This window comes from Rhinolophus sinicus, linkage group LG05 (genome assembly GCF_036562045.2).
Source record: "Rhinolophus sinicus isolate RSC01 linkage group LG05, ASM3656204v1, whole genome shotgun sequence".
Taxonomy (NCBI): Eukaryota; Metazoa; Chordata; class Mammalia; order Chiroptera; family Rhinolophidae; genus Rhinolophus; species Rhinolophus sinicus.
In genome coordinates this window covers 184,423,108-184,445,080 of record NC_133755.1, presented here as the reverse complement: position 1 = coordinate 184,445,080, position 21,973 = coordinate 184,423,108, and the positions used below count along the sequence as shown (strand labels likewise).

The 21,973-nt window shown below is 46.4% G+C and overlaps 2 protein-coding genes across 5 annotated transcripts; one reads left to right on the top strand and one right to left on the bottom strand.

The window, feature by feature from the left end:
• The first annotated feature begins 492 nt into the window (after window positions 1-492).
• On the top strand, window positions 493-6,400 carry PDCD2 (programmed cell death 2). 3 transcript variants are annotated; one of them, XM_074333894.1, is made up of 6 exons: window positions 493-834; window positions 1,347-1,586; window positions 1,942-2,070; window positions 3,347-3,450; window positions 4,457-4,570; window positions 5,789-6,400. In XM_074333894.1, the coding sequence occupies exons 1-6, from the start codon at window positions 552-554 to the stop codon at window positions 5,945-5,947; spliced, it is 1,029 nt and encodes a 342-aa protein (XP_074189995.1). In that variant the 5' UTR covers window positions 493-551; the 3' UTR covers window positions 5,948-6,400. The 3 variants fall into 3 exon arrangements, with proteins under 3 accessions (XP_074189995.1, XP_074189996.1, XP_074189997.1); XM_074333895.1 differs by having other exon boundaries at window positions 507-834; window positions 1,987-2,070; XM_074333896.1 differs by lacking the exons at window positions 3,347-3,450; window positions 4,457-4,570; window positions 5,789-6,400 and adding an exon at window positions 2,821-3,009 and having other exon boundaries at window positions 507-834.
• Window positions 6,401-9,800: 3,400 nt separating this feature from the next.
• On the bottom strand, window positions 9,801-21,951 carry TBP (TATA-box binding protein). 2 transcript variants are annotated; one of them, XM_019712652.2, is made up of 9 exons: window positions 21,445-21,951; window positions 19,558-19,869; window positions 17,882-18,075; window positions 16,718-17,124; window positions 14,690-14,777; window positions 14,012-14,103; window positions 12,302-12,469; window positions 11,179-11,273; window positions 9,801-10,493 (listed from the first exon to the last, which is right to left on the bottom strand). In XM_019712652.2, the coding sequence occupies exons 3-9, from the start codon at window positions 17,933-17,935 to the stop codon at window positions 10,414-10,416; spliced, it is 984 nt and encodes a 327-aa protein (XP_019568211.1). In that variant the 5' UTR covers window positions 17,936-18,075; window positions 19,558-19,869; window positions 21,445-21,951; the 3' UTR covers window positions 9,801-10,413. The 2 variants fall into 2 exon arrangements, with proteins under 2 accessions (XP_019568211.1, XP_019568210.1); XM_019712651.2 differs by lacking the exon at window positions 21,445-21,951 and having other exon boundaries at window positions 17,882-18,078; window positions 19,558-19,696.
• Between the last annotated feature and the right edge of the window lie 22 nt (window positions 21,952-21,973).

The following is a 21,973-nucleotide window of genomic DNA, read 5'->3' as shown; positions in this document are numbered from 1 at the left end:
AAGGTTGCAGGTTCAATTCCTGCATGGGATGGTGGACTGCGCCCCCTGCAACTAAAGGTTGGAAACAGCGACTGGACTTGGAGATGAGCTGTGCCCTCCACAACTAGATTGAAGGACAGTGACTTGGAGCTGATGGGCCCTGGAGAAACACACTGATCCTCAATATTCTCCAATAAAATATAAAAAAAAGAAAAAGGCCAGGTGTTCACTGTTTACTGTGAGGTGAAAAACAACAGGGGAGCACAAGTGTCCTCTTGAGTGTCCCCATAGTACATGCAGGACTATCACAAAGGTTCCAGCACCCGTGACCCATAGCCCTTAAGCAGCCTAAACAGCCACACAAACCCCGGGATCCAGACACCCCGAAGGCCCACGTAAGTGGCCGCGCCCGACTCAGTCACGGAGGGGAAGTTAGCCACGCCCCCTCCCCTGTTGTCCAATCGCTTTTGGCCGGATGCCCACGCGCTTTCCGGTGCCCACTTCCGCCTTCCGGCCGGGTGCTGCGGCTGTCCGAGCGCCAGGTTCCCCGCGCGCCAGGTTCCCCGCGCGCCATGGCGGCCGCACGCGCTGGAGCGGCGGAGCTGGGCTTCGCGGAGGCGGCGCCGGCGTGGCGGCTGCGCAGCGAGCAGTTCCCCAGCAAGGTGGGCGGGCGGCCGGCGTGGCTAGGTGAGGCCGGGCTGCCGGGGCCCGCGGAGCTGGCCTGCGCGCTGTGCGGCCGCCCGCTGGCCTTCGTGCTGCAGCTGTACGCGCCGCTGCCCGGCAGAGCCGACGCCTTCCATCGCGCCCTGTTCCTCTTCTGCTGCCGGGCGCCGCCGTGCTGCGCCGGCCTGCGCGGTGAGCGGCCCGCGCTTGGCGCCAGCGGGGCTGTGGGCGGACGGGGTGCGGCGCTGCTGCCTCGGGGGTCCGTGCCGCCCGCGGGGGTTCCCGCTCGGGCCCCGGTCTGCGCGCGCGCGCGTTCCCAGCCCCCGGCGTGTTGCGTAGCTGGTGCTGAGTGTGCGTGGTTACGTGCAGATGCTGAAAAGGGTCGGTTTTCAGATACCGGGGTCCCAATGGTTTTTTCATACTTTTGCGGATCGTTAGTCTCGTTATTAACTTGATTAGTTTGAATCACCGCAGAACTGAGTTGTGGGTACCAGACTGTTGTCTAGACTTATAATTACGGGTTTCTTTTGCACTTTTTTTCCTTTTCTCTCAGAAAATAAGCTTCCTGAAAGCAGAAACTGCCCTCTATTTATCTTTTCAAGAAATAGGTGGCTTTTCTGTCCTTTATGGAATGGAGGCTCAAACATTTGAGTTGAAATATTGTTTTATTTAAAAATACAATGTTTCTCCTCATTTTCTGTCAGTTTTTAGAAATCAGCTACCAAGGAAAAATGACTTTTACTCCTATGAACCACCCTCTGAGTCTCCTCCTGAGACAGGAGAATCCGTGTGCCTCCAGCTCAAGTCTGGAGCTCATCTCTGCAGGGTTTGTGGCTGTTTAGGACCCAAAACGTGCTCTAGATGTCACAAGGCACATTACTGCAGTAAGGAGCATCAGACTCTAGACTGGAGATTAGGACATAAACAGGCTTGTACACAATCAGGTGAGTCCAGTTTTTTATTTTTAAATTTCAGCTTAGTTTCATAACATCTGCCAACACAAATCTTTTATTTCGAGGGTAAAAGTTAATGTTACAAAAGGCGTAATATTTTTCAGAAGTTTGGTAGTTACGCCTTTGTGAAAGGAGCTTTGAGGTTTTGCCCACTTAGTTGTATTCCAGCCTTGCCTTCAGAGAGGCATTTAATTTATGACTCGTGACCTGAAATGCTGGAACTATATGGATAAATTTACTAGGGAAAACTGTTACTACATGGGACCTACTTTAGATATAAGAGTTTATCAGACTATCTTCAAAAATAAATTATTGCTAACGGTGCTAGTTACCTTTTTTGTTTCAGATAATTTGGACAATACAGTTCCAGACCACAATTTCCTTTTTCCAGAATTTGAAATTGTAATAGAAACAGAAGATGAGATTACACCTGAAGTTGTGGAAACAGATGAATCGGAGATTACAGGGAGCATGGGTAAGGAGTTAATTCAGAACTTTGTTCATGAAGTGATTAAACATAGTGCACAAAAGAAAGGGCTCAGTATGTCAAGAGAGGTACTGAGAGGAAAACTCAGTCCACTTTGGAAGCTGTGGTACCGGTATATAATTTCCTAACTTTGCCTCCTTTGAAAGTATCCTTCCTGTACTTCCCGTGCTTGGCATATATCAGGTCTGTCTTGGCTTTTATACACATATGTCACAAGAAGTGTCCAGGAGGTCACTTGGGTAGGGCTGCAAGAGATGCTGGAAAATGGGTGAGTTCATGGGGTATCAGACCTGTTCCTCAGATCAAGATGGTGTATGTGACAGTGCTTGGCGTAGTGTTTGGTCAGCAGCAGGGGACTTTTCCAAGTTAGTTTCTCTGATCCGGCCAGTTTTAGATGTGTGATTCTGTTAGCTCTCCAGAGCTGATTGTACTCCAGTGCCTGCGCTGACCACATACCTACGAGGCTGGTTGGTAGCCAGCATTTACCACCACTTATTCTGCATCAAGGGCTGTTTGTGTATGATCTCAATAAAATCCATAGTGAATTAACAACTGTATCCCCTTTTGCGATGAGGAAATTCAGGTTCTTGGCTGTAAGTTTTACAGCTGGAGTTCGCGCTCAGTCTCACTGACTAGAACTCGCTCTAAACCACTAGATTGGATCCCAGGTTAGAATGTTGACTTATTGGTCTGTAATTCATACTCAGGATATTAAAAATAACCTGATACATGTTACAGACACTAAATCCTGTTGTGGACAGCAGTGGTGCTGGTAGCTGGGGTTCCAGTAACTGAGAATGGAAAAGGAACGAGCTGGCAGTTTCACTGTGAGCATGTGATGACAGAGCGCATGTACCAGCAGGAAGAGGAAGGCATGAGACATGGACAGAATTGAGACACGAGTGCAGACGGCTTAAGGACAGTGGTGATAGCAAGGGCTCGTGTTTGTTGGGTGTCCTGTCGTGTGTGCACAGCAGTCCTGAGCCTGGGACTTGGGTCTGTTATTATAAATGTGAAGCTTTGAAGAGAAGTGCTCACCAGCAGCCTGTAGTAAATAGTGCTTCTGGAGTACCAGGATGTTGAGATGGTCTTAAAGCACCAGCTTGAAGGAATTTAAGTTGGGAGAGCCTGTGGGGGCATGCAGCCTCCACAGTCTGGCTTAACACTAAGCTGGTTCTTTGAAACTGGCAGCCTCAGCAGATGTGAATTGCAAGTCATGGGGATCATTCCTGTTGCCATAATAATTATGTTGATGGTTTTTCAGGTGAAGCACCTGAGGAAGAACTGGATTCTATGGCAAAACATGAATCCAGGGAAGATAAAATTTTCCAGAAGTTTAAAACTAAAATAGCCCAAGAACCAGAGCAGGTAAGGTAGAACGCATATAGCCCCCTGTGTTCTTCCCAGAAGTGTTTAGGGGTGTCATCACTAAAGCTGTCTTGTAAGCCATCCTTCACACATAGGAAAGGTGTTCAGTAGTTACGGAAGGACAACAGCTGTGCTGTCCATCATGTGGGGTTTATCCTAATGGCAGTGTTGGGGGAGACATGTGGCCTGCGACACATGGAGTTCAGGCACCAGTGACAACAGGGGCCTTGGGCTTGTAAAACCAACAGGACATATTAACACAGAGACACTGGTTTTGTAAAAAGGATCCTGGATCCTGAGTTACATTGTGAGCTGACGTAACCACATGTGCAATGTGGAAAGAATAGAGGGGGATTGTGTGTCCACATGTTGCTGTCTTCAGTGTTGTTCTCCTTGACTCCCATCGTCATGAACAGCAGTCCTTAGAGAAAGCTCAGTTAAGTGCCCATAAACCAGTCACTGGATCAGGTGTCCAGGGCTCACAGGGAGAAGAGGTCTAGGTCTGGACCACCGAGAAAGTGCTTGTTCGCAGTGGGTGTGCTTTTAACAAAATGGGAAAACCTCAGTTGTTACATGAGGCCTTACTGTGATGACATTTACCTGTTTGTAGTGTTGACCTAAACACCATGTTTTATGTGGTATTTATTTGTTCCTCATAAAACCTCTTAGTGCAGCTCATGTGCAGGAGGGCACAGATGGCTGCAGTCGGTTTTAGGGCCCAGTCCTGGGAACAGGGTTCTGTTCGACCTCTACAAACAGTCACAAGATTCAATCTGACCATGTCACCTAAGAAATAAATTCTGAAGTTCTGAGGATTGCTTTGATGACATGAAGAAGGCAATAAGGGTGCCAGGTCTGAGGGGACAGTAAGCTGCCTTATGGAAGGCTGTTCCATCAACTGTGGGAGCAGGTACAGAGTTCCTCCAAATAACCGTCGGATTGCACACTGCCCCTGCAAACTTAGGTGACGTGTCGGTGGTTGGGACATGACCGTGATTGATTTTAGATTCTCAGATACGGCCGAGGAATTGCCCCCATCTGGATCTCTGGTGAAAATATCCCCCAGGAAAAGGACATTCCAGATTGTCCCTGTGGTGCCAGGAGACTATTTGAATTCCAGGTATGACCTTAAATACAGACTATTTCAGTACATGATCACCCAAGTTTATGTTTTCAAACATTAAAAACTTGACCAAAGGAACCTGCACAGGGGTCTAGACAGTTTTATAGAAGGTGCCATAGTGAAAATCAGAAGCTTCCTGCCCCACCTCAGGGCTTAAAATTGTCTTTTACTGCTTTAAACAGTAGTTCTTTCTGTCTCTAAATAACATGCTTTTTCTGACATCGGTCACTTTGATGGTTTTCAGACCTGTGTTGACTGACTTGTGCAGTCATGAGGATTTAAAGGTACTCGCTTCCACTATCAGCACACCTGACCTTACCTCCCAGTGCAGTTATATTGTTATTTTTAGGCTCTATGGTTACCTTTGTAATTTTAAATAATATATTTTATTCCATTAATTAAGGTCTCATTCTGTAAGGTATCATTCTTGTGACAGGAGTGTTTTGGAACCTTACTCTGTTAGTCTTGGTTTGTGGATTTATAAAGAAAACAAGTGGATGTAATCATTAAGATAAATGATTTTTCAAAAGAAATTGTTAGCATCAAAATCATTTTTGGTTGAGTAGCAATGCTCTTCCGTGGGTTCATGCACCTTACAAAGTGGTAGGTGATACTCGTTTCTAAGGGAAGAAAGCTATTTTGAGGACTGCCTCCAAAACCGATTGGTTCTTGGACCCCAAGATGAGCCGACGGTGTGTGAAGCGTGTTCCTCTCCATGGTGGCAGTTGTGGGTCTTCCTTTTGCCAGCTGACGACTTGGCTTCTGTACAGACACCAGTCGATTTCCTTCTTGTCCTCATTACTATTCGAGTTTTTTCAGTCACAGTAAGAGCATCTACTATTCAGCTTTCAAATGCCAGACAGTAACAGCTGCCCAAATGGAAGCCCCAGTCCTATTTTGTGATGTATTATTGATAAAAATAATTAGATTACCAGCTGAGCCAAATAGATCAGCCAGTCCACTGTACTTGGGAACTTCTTTCTCAAGTAGAAAAGAAAGACCAAATGAAGACCAACTGAAATAGGGGTTTTGAAGGAACAGAGTTGTAAAATATTTTTAGGTCAAATGTGCTTGTTGTGTAATATCTATAATTCTGCTGTGTGGTGTGGAGATTGCGAGCTCAGGGACCCTACAGTCACCCTGGCAGGGAAGGTCTGTCGAAAGCAGACTGGCCTCCTTGCCTTGAAGCAGGTGTGACTGTCACCCTCTTCTCAGGTCATGCCTCAGCTGCTCAACTACCTAAAGGCCGACAGACTGGGCAGGAGTGTTGATTGGGGTGTCCTGGCCGTCTTCACCTGCGCCGAAAGCTGTAGACAAGGCACTGGCTACACCGAGGAGTTTGTTTGGAAACAAGATGTAACAGATACACCTTAAAGACCCTGTCGTCAAGCTTTGAAATGCTTGTGGTCTCTTAGACCTCGCAGTTCCACTTGTTAGGACTTTGACCTAAGAAAGTAATTGTACCAGAGATGGAGGTACAGAGACGTTGTTTTAGGCATTGTTTCCAATGTCTAAATAGTAGGGAAGCAAAAATGTCCAGTGATGGAATTCCATACATTTTGGGGTATCTGTATAGTGGAAGGCTATCCAGTTTTAATGATAGAGACCTGCGTGCACACCAAGTATGATAAAGATCTAAATTGACACCCTGATACCTTTATAGATGGTATTCATAGTATGACTAGATTTTTGTAAAAATATCTGTGTATGTGCAGAGCACAGAAATCAATGTGGAAAATACATGCTAGGTGGGCTGAATGGTGGGCTAAGTGAAACAATCTTCTTGTATGTATAGTTCTTCAATAAAAATGGGTTAAATGTGCCTAATTAAGTCAAACCACTCAGATCATTTTCTCCCCTGAAATTTGCAAAGTTACAGAGAAAAATATTTCGGTAAAACCGCAAGGGGCTGGTCTGATAACAAGTGATTGTCTGTCACAGGCTCTAGTATACATGGAAGCCTAGACATGAAAATACTGGGCTGTGAGTATGAGAGGGTTGCCCAGCAGTTCTGAAGTAGCTGCAGTTATGATCAGGAAAAGGTTTGCGATCAGACAGCCTGACTTTGAAACTGACCTTGATTAGCCAGTGGTCAGCGTACAGATGAGACTGACAGGCGAGAGCACCGGTCACCCTTTGCACCTCACACCATTGTGCATGGGCAAGGAAACCAGACTGAGGGTGCAGGATTGGGCCTTCGGGATTCCCTAGGGCGCCCCAGGGACATCTGGCCCAGGAGGCAACAGCCTGAGGGCAGGCCCGGAGCTCAGCTTTCAGGTGTGGGACAGTGTTAGCGCGGTGGTTTCTGAACCTCTGCCCTCAACCAATCTGAGGCTCCCGCAGCCCCGAGCGGTGTAGTTCCCTTGTGAGAAGCCCTGCTTCCCATAGCCCCAGGGACGCCTGCTCAGAGCACAGGCAAAGTTGCTGGCTGCTGTCAGCTAATTCTGGTCACTTTCTCACGGTTATTGGGTCCCAAGTCCTGGCTGAGTGGTCCGCGTTGTGTGTGTACATAGGTACACGTAACTCGTAGAGACATGCACATAAAACAGTGCCACACGGGAAACCGAAGCATGAAATTCCCACGGGGAGACTGGTTACATACGATGTTTAAAAAGGGAGGGAATGGTATTAAATTTGACGCTGGAAGGTTAAATCAGAATCACCGATAACTATGGTGAGACAGCCCATGGTTTCTGGAGGACACGTGAAAAGTTCCCATCAACTGGTGGCAAGGATCATGCTTGGTATCTCAGTGGCTTCTGGAAAATGACTAGTGGGGCCTTCAAATTATAAGTAATACTCATAATCAGGATATGTTACATATAGTAAGTTTTGCAAAACAGAAAAGCATCCTGAGTGCTAAGGATTTTCCAGCACATTAATTAAGGTCTGTTCCTGGAGACATCACCAGACGACGTGGACATTATTACAGGCATGTTGGTGTCATCAGCCAAGCTGTCCTTTAGGTGTGTATCCCCAGCAAGCTCTGGAGATGATGGTGAGAGTTCACAGGCCCTCTCCATTGGGAGACAGCTAAGCCCAAATCACCAGAAAGTAAGTGTCACAGGGCCCACTTGGTGACCGTGTTAAAAACAGCTAACAATAAACAAGTTTTCTGAAAAGGAAATAACTTGGTCCCGTTTATAATAGCATCGAAAACAATAAAATACTTTGGAGTAAATTTAAGGAGGTGAAATTTAAGGAGGTTATTAGAAACTCTGACAACTACAAGACACTGATGAAAGAAATTGAAGACAAATAAATGGAGAGGGATCCGTGTTCCAGATTGGAAGAATTAATACTGTTAAAATGTTACTGCCAAAAGCTGTCTACAGATTCATTGCAGTCCCTGTCAAGAGTCCAGTGGCATTTTTCACAGGAGAAAAAAACTCTTAAAATGTATATGAAACCACAAAAGACCCAGAATAGCCAAAGAAAACCTGAGAAAGAAAAACAAAGCAGGAGGTACCACACTTCCTGATTTCAAGCTATATTATAAAGTCATCAAAACACTAGTACTGGCCTAAAAACAGACAAATAAACCAATGGAACTGAACTGAGCACAGAAATAAACCCACGTCTATACGGTCAACTAATAGGTGACAAGGGAGCCAAGAATACTCAGTGGAGATGAGTTTTTTCAATAAGTGGTGCTGAGAAAATTGGATCTTCACATGTGAAAAAAAAAATTGCAACTGGACCCATTTCTTACACCACTCAAAAGTTAACTGAAAATGGATTAAAGACTTCACTGTAACACCTGAAATCATGTAACTTCGGCCAAGAATGCTTTTTGTATTCTCAGCAGGCTGCTAAATTTCTCCTCATCAGTTGATCCTAACTTTTCTATGAGTCAGGACCCTTAGTTGCAAATGACACAACTGAAATTTAAATGGAAAGGAGTTTATACAGATGTGGAGCTGGCGTAAGACTAAATAGGGACTAGGATGATTTGGGAGCACGTGCTTCCCCCTCTTGCTCTCCACCCCCCGCACCTGCCATCCTCTGGGTCTTAATGCAGACAGGCTTGTTCTGCAGCAGAAGACACTGCGGGACCCAGCTTTGAACCCTACTGAACACACGAGAGATGTGTCCTTTGGCTTCAGGATTACTTCATCCCAGGAAGGGTTCCTGCCCATCACCCAAGATCCCTGCTAGGCCCAGACGGCCTGTCCTGACCACTCAGCCCCACTATAGACAGCACACCCTGAACCTGTCTCCTGACAGATCAGAGTCCTGGTCTCCACACACTTTGACAACTCAGAAAGCACCATAACAAATACGTTTCAATGCTTTCGACATTATTATTGATGCTGGCCTTGTTTTTGTAAGACTGAGTGTGTTCGTGTGGGATAAATAACTACCTACCGGGTATTTTAAGTCATCATCCCATGTGTTTTTAAAAATTAAGAATTCTCAGTGTAACAGGTAATAAGTAATAAAGAATCGATCAAATAAAACCCCTGTGGTTCTGAATTTGAGTTGGGTATATCTGTGAATTCATGAAGTATTTTACCTTGAAAATTTTCAAAGGGAAAAACACAAGCATTTATCCTGGTGTATGAAGTGCATCACTTTAAAAAAGTATTCAAGGAACATATGAAAAAAAATGAAACTATTAGAATTTCACCATTTGCAACCCACTAACAAATTAATGGATCAAAGAGAGGAGAAACAACCAAACACTTGATTACTAACAAAAGAACACGCCACTTGTAGTCTTTACAAAGGGATCAAGGCTCTGGATGCAGCAGCCCATTCACAGGAAACAGAACAAGGCCCAAACTGAACTGCACCGTGAGTGTGCAAACAGCAAAACACAGGCTAGGAAACCACCAGCCAAAAAGCCTGAAATGTTAAGGAAAAGAGATGGAGAGGAAACTTCAGGAATAAAACAGATAGGAAAACATATCTTCTTTTTTTTTAAATGGAAGACTAACCTCTATTAGGGTAATGCCTATTTGTAGGGGGTCATGGGGCTGGTGGCTGGATGGGAGCCAAAACGGGGGGCTTCTGGGATGGCCGGCAAGGTTCTGGGTGGTGGTTGCAGGGTCAGAGTGAGAACTACAGGCAGTGTTATCTGGGAAGGAGGAGGTGTTCGATATATGGAGGGCAATAAGTACCTCTTTCATGAGCAGCCTTACATTTTCAGGCAGTTCATCTACTTTCAGTGCAACGTACAATGAAATGTTGATTGAAACAGCAAGCAAGCAAACACACACTGAAATGGTTTCAGGCATTATATCTAAAATACAACTTTTTAACAGTATGACCACATGGACCTTACAGGGCACCATTTATAACATCAACCTAACACTTTATAAACAGCATTTATTGTACAGAGCACTGTGAAGAAAGAAAATATTTACAGCTGTTCGTTCTCATGAACACACCTGTTCTGTCCTGCAATACTGAAAGGTGGAATGTGTCTGGCACAAAAATAACCCTAGGAGTTACAAACTAGAAAACAACACTTTTAAAAAAGATTTTTACTGCTCTGGTAGAAATATAAAAACTGGTTTAAGGGGAAGAAATCAAACAAAATTAAAAGTCCAGTCAATTGTAAAGGTGGCTCTAACACTAAAGTTTCGTCCCTTAAGCCAACTTGTCAACAGCAGTAAGTGTTTAAAATCTAAATATAAATAATGGGCAGCACCGCCTAGACAGGGGCATGGCTGGGTCTCTGTGGAGAAGTGCGCCCCTCCCGACGTGCCCACGGGCACACGCAGGCTGTCACCCACAGCCCAGCGGGGCCATCCCCACCAGCACCACTTCAATGTCCCCAAACTTATTTATTTTTAAAAAACCAGCAGGTGGGGGAAGGCAGGCGCACACAGCCACTACGTCGTCTTCCTGAAGCCCTTTAGGATAGGGTAGATGTTCTCAAATGCTTCGTAAATTTCTGCTCTGACTTTAGCACCTACGAAGACACGCGGAGTGGAGATGAGAGTCGGAAATGGTATTTCTTAACATACTAAGAGGTGAAATCGTGACTTTAAAACAAAATCACAGCTAGACTGACCAGACGTAGTCTCTGTGCCAAGCTAGACTGACAGACGTAGGCACTAATACCTTAGCAATGGAACCCCTTGTCACAATCCCACTTTTGTTCTTAAAGCAGTATTTTCTTAAAATGGCTGTTGGAATTACAAAAGCAGTGCCCCAGGTGACGCCAGCCTTCCTCTCTGCAGCTGGCCTGCTGTCCCAGGCAGGGCAGCCCTGAGTGGCTGCATCTCACTGTCCCAATTGCTGCCTCCAGCCAAGATCCTAACAGCGCTCCTCTGTGGTCTCAAAATGACATTGCTGGTGAAAGCCAACGCTTCAGAGGACAACTTCCAACTGAAAACGCCCTCTTATCCAGTGCGGTGCTCCCTTGTCCCGCCCCCGATAGGTCATGCTTTGGCAGAAGGACCAGCAGGAACCTGCTCCGGTTCCTCCCATGGGTGCATTTCCCATCGGTGTTAGGGTAGGAAGAAAAGAAAAGGGCGGCAGAAGCATCTTTCCCAGTTGCTAGCGAAATGTCCCAACTCGGTGACATTACTTTTTAGCATTGAGAAAATGACATTCAAAGGTTCAGATACCACACCCTGTCTATTGTAACTTACCTGTTAATACAACTTTTCCAGAAACAAAAATAAGGAGAACAATTCTGGGCTTGATCATTCTGTAGATTAAACCAGGAAATAGCTCTGGCTCATAACTAGAAGTAAAAGGACAAAAACAATTTGTAAATTAAAAGTCCATACTGTTAAACAAAATGAGGACCCATACAAGGGAAAACACTGACTAAACAGCCACCCGATCAGGAGAAAGCCCAGTTCTTTGAGTCACAGCAAAGGACAGAGGACTAAAGGCCAGCGAGGCCAACTTCTGACCAACCAGCACTAGAAGGCAAATAATTCCATTTGTGATGAATCTGGATTTTCTGACATGAGAACAACAGCTTTACCTTAATGTTCTGTGGTCTCTGACCCTCATCAGGTGTCACTCTGGACCAGTCTGCCTGTATCATTGATTTCTAAGCTCGGACAATAACAATTTGTCTTTTTCCATTCCTGTCTCATCTCTTTAAATTGGAATAATCTAGCTGTGTGAGCACTGGCCAGGCAAGTTAACTAAAGTGACAGAGCAGACACTGGCTGGACAACAGGGCTTCCTGACTGCATACACCACCATCATGCCTAGTTGGAATCCCAGTAACCCTGCTGTGTTAGCTGATACTGGAAGCAGTCAGCAGGGGAGTGTTTCACCTAGTGGAAAATGTAGGACAGGTTTTCAGGAAGACGCTTGGGCAGATACGCGACTGCGTTTCCCAGGTGTGTAGGGCCTGGTGCCCGAGGGTGCTGTGAGAGGGAGGCTACAGAGGTGGCCAGGACCTTGCAAGTCCTTGCTGGGAAGTCACGGCGCATGGGCGGAAAGGACAGTCCCGTCACTCAGCCTTACGCTTGGCTGGGAGAGCCGACAATGCAGACTAGAAGGTCACACAGCTGAGGAAAAAGCTGACACACGAGGCTGTGGATTTAATTCCTGCACTTAAATCGTACTTAAAACAATGAAATATGCCCGAGGGGAGTCAGTGACACCTGGTGAGGGGCGCTTTCATGTCAGCAGGTGGGGTGGAAGGTAGAGGTGGTGAGAGGGGCCGCAACTGCTTGCCAGCAGGCAGGAGGCCCCGCAGGACACACAGGCGGCCAAAGCGTGTTACGCACCAGCACATGCGAGACTCACCTGCTGAACTGCTGGTGGGTCAGCACCAGGCCCTCCAGCCGGATTGGGAACTTCACATCGCAGCTCCCCACCATGTTCTGAATCTTGAAGTCCAAGAACTTGGCTGGGAAGCCCAGCTTCTGCACGACTCGGGCGTACTTCCTGGCTGCTAGTCGGGACTGCTCTTCACTGGGGAGAGGGAACGGGAGGGAATGGGAGAGACTTATACCCACACAGCCAAAATAGTTGTTTAGAGGAATAACTTATAAAAAGTCCAAATTGGGAAAGGTGTTTAAAAAAAGTGTAACTGGTCACCAACCCCCCCACCCCCACCCAAGGGGATAAAAGACCAGCAGATACGAACCATTTCATTATAAAGGCAGAAAACAAAGGCCTGCCCCAATGAGCACCTTTTCCATGACCAGACTATTGACAGCCCAGTGTGTCACAGACCTGACTGTCACCATCACTGTCACTGTCACTGTACTTTAGCCCACAGATGCCTGCCAAGACCAACATGAATGGGCTTCCTTTTGGCAGGAAAATATTGACGAGATTCAGACTTGAAGAACGTACACACTAAGTCTCCTGCCCATTCGCGTGACTATTTGTTAGGTGAAGCTGTGACTTAGCGAAGCAGAGCTTCGCTAAAATGGGTGAAAGTGATAAAACCATCATAAACAAGGAACTCAAGGGCGAAGTCAGGAGTGACAAAATGTAAGCCCACAGGCAGTGCTTTTTTACAGGAAAGTAAACTTATTTATGGTTTCTTATCTGGATAAAGTAATTACCGAACTAGACAGGCACTATTCTGTCTGCGGGAAATGCTCTGCACAAAGAGGCTACAGACTGGGGAGGAAACCCACACCCAGCATCCGCTGACAAGCCAGTCGCTGGTGTTCCGTCCAGAGGACAGCAGCGGACAGACTCCTACATGAAGAGTCACGTGGAAGCCAGGGACAGGCCCACGTCTTGCCTGCTGAAAATCGAGACCAGAGTTGGGATGGACACAGCCATGTCTTTCCCGTCATTGAAGGACAAGTTCAAAGGTCATACTAAGCACAAGCATCGACTGCCCCTCTACGTTAACACCTCCGAGTGCATTTTAATCATCTTTTCTTTGAAAAGTTCAATCTACTTCCCTTTGTAAAAGCTTTATGAAGCTGATGTTACTAGCCCTCCCCCCACGTGTGCCTCCTGCCAAGTATGGGGGCTGTCAGACAGTGTTAGACGCCAAGGCCCGAAACGCTAACCTTCAGACAGGCTCACTCCAAACAGGCGGAGCACGGCAACAGCATGTGACGGGAAAGGTGCGTTCTCTACGTGCTGCCACGAGGCTGGCAGGCACCGGCAACCACACACTGTGCTGTCACACTGCTCGTCCAGTGCGGTCTGCCACACTCACCATCCCCTCTGAAATTCTGTGACTCAACCCATTTGTTTTCCACTGGGGGGGTGACTGTGTTATAAAGTCTTTCTCTTAAAGGGATCCTTCCTAATAATGTTGATATTACATTTTATCAAATACACATAAAATATAACTGAACTGTGTGGGAATAAGCAATGATAACGTACGTCTGAGACTCATGCCTAAGCTGAAGAAGACGAAATGACTGCTGTCTGAAGTGATCAGACCCAACCATGTTAACAAGGGAGCAACCACGTCTTATGGAAGAACTGGCCTACTGCACAGAACACTAGCCAAGGCCAGCACAAGGGCCCCCCACCTACCTCTTGGCCCCTGTGCACACCATTTTCCCGGAGCTGAATATCAGGGCAGTGGTCCGGGGCTCTCGTATTCTCATGATCACAGCAGCAAACCGCTGAAAGTCAGACACAATCGTTAACGAGGTCTTGCCAGACTGCTGATTTCTCTTAGGAGAACCAAACCATGACAAAGAACATCCCGACTACTAAAGGACCCAGGGCATACAGTTGTCAAAGCATCTGCCACGTGTCCCTGCACAAGACACCCTTGTCTCTGCGTGTGGCACACTAGGTCTTGCATGCTAGGGTGGCAGAACCAACACCCTGTGACAGCTGAGTGAGCGGCCCCTGGACCTGTGTGCTCTTTCATACATTTCAACAAGTAACATTTGCAAAACTGTATTCTTTAGCTAATTACACCTTAATACACACCAGTACCTCCGTTTCTACCTTGAACTTGCTGCTTCTCAAGACCAGCTTCTGTAACTATAACTTTTCTATTTGATAAGCCTTTTCTACTTCTTGAGGGAACTAGTAAATCAGATTACAACCATACCAGGAAGTAGTGGAGTGCCCTCCTATTTCCAATCAGCTCTACAAACAGCATTAATGCATAACATGACGCAGACTTTTTCATCTAGGGACCTGTAGAAGTAAACTCCTGTATTATTACAGTCTACAATACATTACAATTGCTCTGACCTTGGGATTATATTCAGCATTTCGGGCACGAAGTGCAATGGTCTTTAGGTCAAGTTTACAACCAAGATTCACGGTGGATACAATATTTCTGCAAGAAATTTGAAAAGAAAACATGATTTATTTATTTACCTTTTACAGGATGAGGTATTAGATGATTATCTAAAATCTGATCCTTTCAACAAAACTAATTTAATTTCATTAGTTTAGTTTTAACTTAATTTCTTAATTAGAAATTTTAATAAATCACTGACATTTATTAAATGTTTTACAAGTACCACATACCATGGTGTGAGAGCATTTCACATGAATTGTTACTTAGTACTGATGGTGCACCATGCAGTAATAACTATCTTCAGATGAAGAAACTGAGGCTTACACAGGCTTGGCTTGCTCAGGACACACAAGGCCTCCGAGGACTAGTGTCAGGGTTCAAGCCTGCCTCTCTCCAGAGCCTCAGCCTTTCACTTACACTGACACAGCTCATCCACGAGCTCTGAGCTACCGTCACCATAACCCCTATTCCTAAAACCACTACTTATGAAGGAAAGAGGCAGGCATGACTTCCTCGGTCCTCTCAAAATAAGTATCTTTTGGAAAAACAAGAATTCAGTATCTTTGACAAAGGAAAAAACACCTGCTTTTTTCTTATGATTAACAGTCAATCAAGAAAACCAGACATAACCATTTATTAATCTAGGCCCAATAGGCTCCCTCTTGAGTATTCTTGTATCAGTTCATGAATAACTTAACAAAAGAAAATATATAGTGGAAAAGAACTTTATTACAAATTTTAATAAAAATTCAATAAAGCAAACCCAAATTTTAATTTTGTAGTTTCCTGGTTTTGCAAGTATAGACTTGAAATGGGCAATGTCCTTTGAACAGAACAAACTGCCCATAAACCATTGTATGTGGACCCGATGGCCATGTCCTGTGTACACATCTCCAGCTGGGTCTAGCTCATTGCTGCTTCTGGTCCTTTCTTGTACTAGCAAAATGCAACACTTCTTGTCAGAAGTGGCTCCTAGTGTGGTAAAAAGAAGACGGCTGCCTTGTTCAGTGTACATGTGTGAGGCCACTTCGGGCGGCAACCCACTGCACGTGCTCATCTCTCTCCACCACCTACTTCCCGCTGAGCCATTTCATATGCACGCCTGCCTGCTACACTGTCCCCTCATGAACTTAACCCAGCAAGTTCTGGTGCCTCTGTCACAAACTCAGTCACACAACTAGTAATGTATTCTCTTTCTAAACAATTGTTCAAACACAAATAGCCTACAATTCATCATCTAACCATCTTTCAGGGCACAGACCAGAGAGGCATTCCGGACTCACACTGTTGTGCAGCTGTCACCACCATCGTCCCTGGGAAGCGGAAGCTGTCCCACAAGGCAATAACCCTGTGCTCCCCCCGCCAGCCTGGCACCCACCCTTCCACTTCCTGTCTCGGAGCTTCACTAAGCACCTCCCAAGACTGGGCTCACAGTGTGTGTCTTGTGACCGGCTCACGGCACTTGGCATAATACCCTGGGCTCCACTAGCAAGCTGCCTCCTCTGGACGGCTGAGTAACGAACGTGCCACCCGTATGAATACAGTGCACCCCATCCTGACCCACGTCCTTTAGGCAGAAAGACCCATTCAGGCCACAAACACCCATCCTCAGCTCTTCAAATATTTAGACACGGCTGTCCCAATAAGCAGTAAGGACAAACAAGGCCACTCAACTCCACGAATTCCACGACAATGAGACTGAATCTTCCCAGAGACCTAAGACACCACCACAAGGGAAGGAGACGACAGAGGCTCGAGGAGCCAGTCAGCTGCAGGAACGTCTGCAAAAGGAAGGGCGCGCTGCTTCTGCTCGCCAAGTACACAGACAAGCTGCCCAACTTCCACAGCTGTTTCCAGGGCTTCCCTGGGGCACCAACCAGCTCTGAGGGGAGACAGCTCTGGCCACAACACCGGCAGAGCAACACCCCAAGACAACCAGCCCTGGGGCCCTCCAGGCAGGATGCTCAGATACTCACTGTAGCTGGGGCACGATCCCAGAGCTCTCGGAGGCGGGTGTGGCGGGCGTGATGGGGGTCATGGGGGTCATGGGCGAGGGGTACAGGGGCGTGGTGCCCGGCAATGGTGCGGTCGTGAGAGTCTGTGAGTGGAAAAGCTGCGGGGTGGGGCCCGAGGCACCCTGAGTTGCTTGCTGGGCCGCCACCTGCTGTGCTGCGGCTGTCACCGCTGTCACCGTTGTCACCACCGCCTGCTGCTGCTGCTGCTGCTGCTGCTGCTGCTGCTGCTGCTGCTGCTGCTGCTGCTGCTGCCGCTGCTGTTCCTCCAGGACAGACAGGCTGCTGGGGTTCTGGATCGGCTGTGGGGTCAGCCCCGTGCCGTACGGCATCATGGGGCTGAAGATGGGGATTCCCGGGGTCATGGCGCCCTGTCAAATGCGGGAGGAAATGGGTCAGGCCAGCAGCTGGGCGTTGTGTGCAGGGAGCACCTGGGGAAGGACGGGCATCTTCCAGTGTGACAGGTCCCTGAGCATGGCGACAGGAACCTGCTCTTTATACACCCCCTTTCTTTACACGACACAGCAGGTAACGGCTTAGGGCTCAGAACTGGACCTGGCTGTGCCATCCACGCTTGCTACTTACCACGTGTGAGAACCTGAACAAGCTGCTTAGCTATTCGTGCATTCTAGGGGATAGTAACATGTGAAGGTCATTAGAAAGACTAAGGGAGAGAACTGGAGTGAGCACGCATCTTGTTTAAACTCTTATCCTAACATACCGCTTCGGTGATTCCCCGTCTCACTCTCAAAGAGGATCTATCTCAGTTTGGATGATAAATTTTATGGTTACCCTAGAGACATCCACTGAAGGCATCCAACACGATGACAGGCACATAGAAAACACTGACATGTTAGCAATAACAGTGACGATCATTCTCCAGTTGCTGACATTAGGGGTGTTTCCGTGCTGGGGCTATTATGAATAAAGGTGCTGTAAACATCTGTGTGCAGGCTTTGTGTATACTGTGTTTTCATTTCTCTGGGGTGAATGCTTAGCGGTGGGATTGCTAGGTCACGTGGTAACTTTATACATCCATTTTCCAAAACAGACTGCTACATTTCCTTCCCTTCCATATTCTCTCTGACAACGCCAACAGCTGGACTGCACCCCCTACCGCTGTGTTACCTGAGGGGAGGCCAGGCCCTGAGCATATGGTGGCAGGCTGCTGTTCTGATCCATGATGACTGCTTTCTTTTTGGCAAATCAACACCTGGGCCTGGAGCTCGCCTCAGCGTTCAGGCTTTTCCTAGAGCATCCCTAGCACACTCTTCTCAGCAAGTTCAACTCTCTATCTTCAGGCACAGCAGGGAACACTGATGCTGCTTTGAGGACAGAATGAAGTTTAATGTAAGAATACAGGTACATTATACAATCTTATAAACCAGTTTCATGGTTACACAACCCCCCACACCACCCAAAACACAAGCTATTTTGGAATACACTTCCTTTTACCAATAACGTTGAAATCTTATTCTTTCCATGTTAACTGTGACTGCATGCCAAGTCGCCAACAGAAATAAAACCTGTTTTGCTACTGTTTAAACACTCTTATAATGTTACAATTTAAGGTGTCGTGATTCGGCACTGAAAACTTCTGGGGGGAAAAATGCCAATTCCTAAGCGAACTGTCTTATCTGAGTAGAAAGATTTATTACCCACCGTTTACACAACTCTATTAGGCTAAGTTCAGGTTTTAAAGTATTCCAATCAATTTTATATCCTCAAAGTTTGGGCGTTAAGTTCAATAAATACCTAATTTAAGTCCAATACACTTTAGTCTATTGGTTATTGAGCTGCTACTTTAATAAAACACTAAGAAGTACAGACATAAAAATAAATAAAAGACCATGTTGTTACGCATGCAATAACTACCTCTTTAGAACACATAAATACAAAGTGTGCTTATGTCTGGCTTTCCTGAAATTACTCTTTACTGGCTAAACATCTGAAGTTAGTGTTAGACAAAAGAACCACGTGGCTGCTGAAAGACCTTTTGATCAGTTTAGTTCACATGGACCCCTGACTTGCTCAGGGTTGTTGTGAAAACTGACTGAATCAAATAGGATTAACTGATTAACATGTCACAAACAGCATCTAGTTATCATACAGAAGCACAGGATAAATGTGTCCTATTATCATCAGATTTCAGTTTAAACATTAATACTTGATCAGACGTTCTCACACAGACTTACAGGTCCTAGTTACATGTGGAAAGTCAAAAACCCACAGTCACTTAAAGCATGTGCAGTTGCAAAGCAAGCACTCAGCTATTTCGGGAATAAATGAAAGAATCTGATAACCACTTTCAGAGGACAAAGGACCCCAAGGACTACATACTCATTACTGACAGACCATCATAAGCATGAAAACTGCCTCAGAAAATGTCAGAGATATACGAACGGTTACACGCTTTTGACACTAATCCTGTTGTTACAACAGAAGTGCTGCAAATACACAGACGAAGAGGATGTAGTCCTTAGCCTCCCACGTCAGGAGAAACGACGGCAGGACAGGAGGACTCCGGGGCTTGGTGCGCGGCACCGTGCAGTCCGGGTTCCCCCCGCGCCCTGCACCCCACGCTCCTACGGCCGAAAGCCGCTTACGAACTACAGCAGAGGGCAGCGGGCGAATCGGCGGGTGGGCGGCCGGTACAGGCCGAGTGGCTTTGGCCCGGGCGGGAGGCACGTTCCCGCGCGGCCTGCGCGCCCACCTGCGTCTCCCACCGCCATCGCCCCGGGGCCTCGCTGCAGTGGTCGCTCTGCACAACCCTCAGAAAAGATAAAAGGCTAAAGGGCTGTTACCTGGAGTCACTGCAGAGAACACTACCCGCCCGCGAAAACGGAGTTAAGCCGTAGGCGGCCCCAGCACCCGCCTCGGCCACCCTCCCGACCCTACTGAACGGCTGGCGCGCGTTTATACTGTCACTTCCGCCAGTCCCGCCCTTGGCTTCAGCGAGGTGCCCACGCTGGAGCGGCGGCCATGGGAAGTGTGGGCACTGTCACTTCCTGTGTTTCCTGGGATGATCGGTTGAAGGGTATTGAGAGGCGGGGCGGAGCTCTTCAGGACTTCCGGGGTGAGGGCGTCAGGCCGGAGCGTTTTCTGATTGGTCGTTGCTGGAAGGAGCGAGATACAGATTTTTATTTTTATTTTTATTATTTTTTAGATAGTTCATCAAAAAGAGGGTTTATTCGGGAAAAGAAAACAAAACCGCCACAGCGGTGTGGGAACACGCACCTTCCGGCCCACCGTCTACGTGCAAAAGAGCGAGATACAGATTTTTAAATGTGGACTTTCTGAGCCAACTCTCTGTGTGAACTTTGTCAAGTTACCTGGCTCTCTGCCTCAGTTTCTTGGTCTGCAGAATGGACTAATAGCAGACGTTTCCATCAATGGACGTTGAGAGATGGAAAAAGGAAAAGCATGAACCGTTCCTGGCACATGATGAGCACTCAGTCAGTGCATGCTTCCTATTCTCAAACATATCAAAAGATAAGAAAAACAAAAACAGACAGCCTGGCTTACAGAGTCAAGTATATTTTACATCTGCTACTACCATCTTATGCTCTTTTTTCACATTTGTCACAATGAGACTGTCCATAGTTGTTTATTTGCTTCCCGATGCTTGTTTAGATCCCAGAGTACCTTCATCTCTGTTTCTGTAGTTCATTTAGACATAATCATATATTGTACCTATAGGGGAGGAGAATTTTTCCTCTACACTATAGGTTCTTTTGGCTGTTCTATTCATTACATTGACATAAAACAGACTAACAGGAGATGAACAAATTTTATTATGTACTATTGTGGGACAATAAGAGGATCCCTGGCAGTCAGTCATTTGAGGCTTATGTGCCATCCTGAGCTAAGGACAAGGGGATAGGGATCTGCGGTTTCAAAGGGAAGGAAGAGAACTCTGAGGAAGATGGGTAGAGCAAAGGTTTGGTAAACAAATGTTTGCCACGCCATGAAAGAGACAACAGGACATAGAGAGGACATTGAACAAACAGGCCCTGCCGAGCTCCCCCAGCCCACCACACCTGGCTCATACTCTTCGCAGTTATCTCTGGTGATCGCTCTCTTACTGGACCAAGCCATCTAGCTACATTCTTTTAGGCAGTTAAAGGGGAGGTAAAAAGTTTTTCCTGAGTCTTTTGGATCCCCATTGTCTTCGGCTCAAAATAATTCCCATGCCAAAGTGGCACATTCTGGGGAGACTTGTTCTGAACCCCTTCATACTGCTTATTGTTTTGCTTCCTTTGTATTTTATATACCCAGTGAGGTTGTGAGCCCCTTAAGGATGGGGAATGTTATATAGATTGTTTTGTATCCAGGACAGTACCTGAATAAATACAATGCTTCTCTGTCAATAACCATCAAAGAAAGTCCTTTTTCTATCCTTTTTGTTTGTTTGCAGTAAAATATGGGGAGAGTTTTAATTAAACAAGTACTTTCAAAAATCTTTTCTGGTTCCAGACTTCCATGTATATATCACTAGTCCATCATGTATTAGCCAATTGCTTGATTGCTTCTTAAAAAATAACATTTTAAACATTGTAAAATAGAATTTTCATATGAGGAAGTGAATAAACGCATGTACAGGATGGTTATAAATCAAATCAAGAAAGCGACTATTGCCAGCACCAGAACCCCAGTCCCACACCTCAGCCAAGCAGGCCCCTCCTACTCACTGTGTACTCCTAAGTGATGCAGTGTGTATTCTTTTGCTCAACGTTATAAGACTCATAGTCAGCTAACATCGGTTAATTTTCCTTGCTGTGACATCCTTCAGTTGGGGTTATCCATTCTGCTGTTTATGGACCTTTGGCTCATTTCCAGCTTGGGGCTATTAAGCACAATGCTATATGAACGTTGTTGCACGGGTCTTCTGGGTAGAACGCATATCTCGGAGTTGAACTGCGGGGGCCTAAGGTGTGTACATCTGCTGTGCCAGGCGATGCCAGTCCCTTTTCCAGATATGGCTGTACCAGTTTACACTCCAATGGAGGATTCGACTTTCCGTTGCTCCACAGTTTTGCCAAATTTTTTGTATGCTCAGATTTAAAAGTTTTTGTCCATCAGGAGTGAATTTGAATGTTTTCTTAGGCAAGAAAGCCTTTACATCTCTGTAAGCTTCCACGGAATACGGGGCGCTCCGCTACCCACAGGCCAGGCTGCAGAGCGGACCTCCAGGAGCCGGGTATCTGTGCGACACGGAAC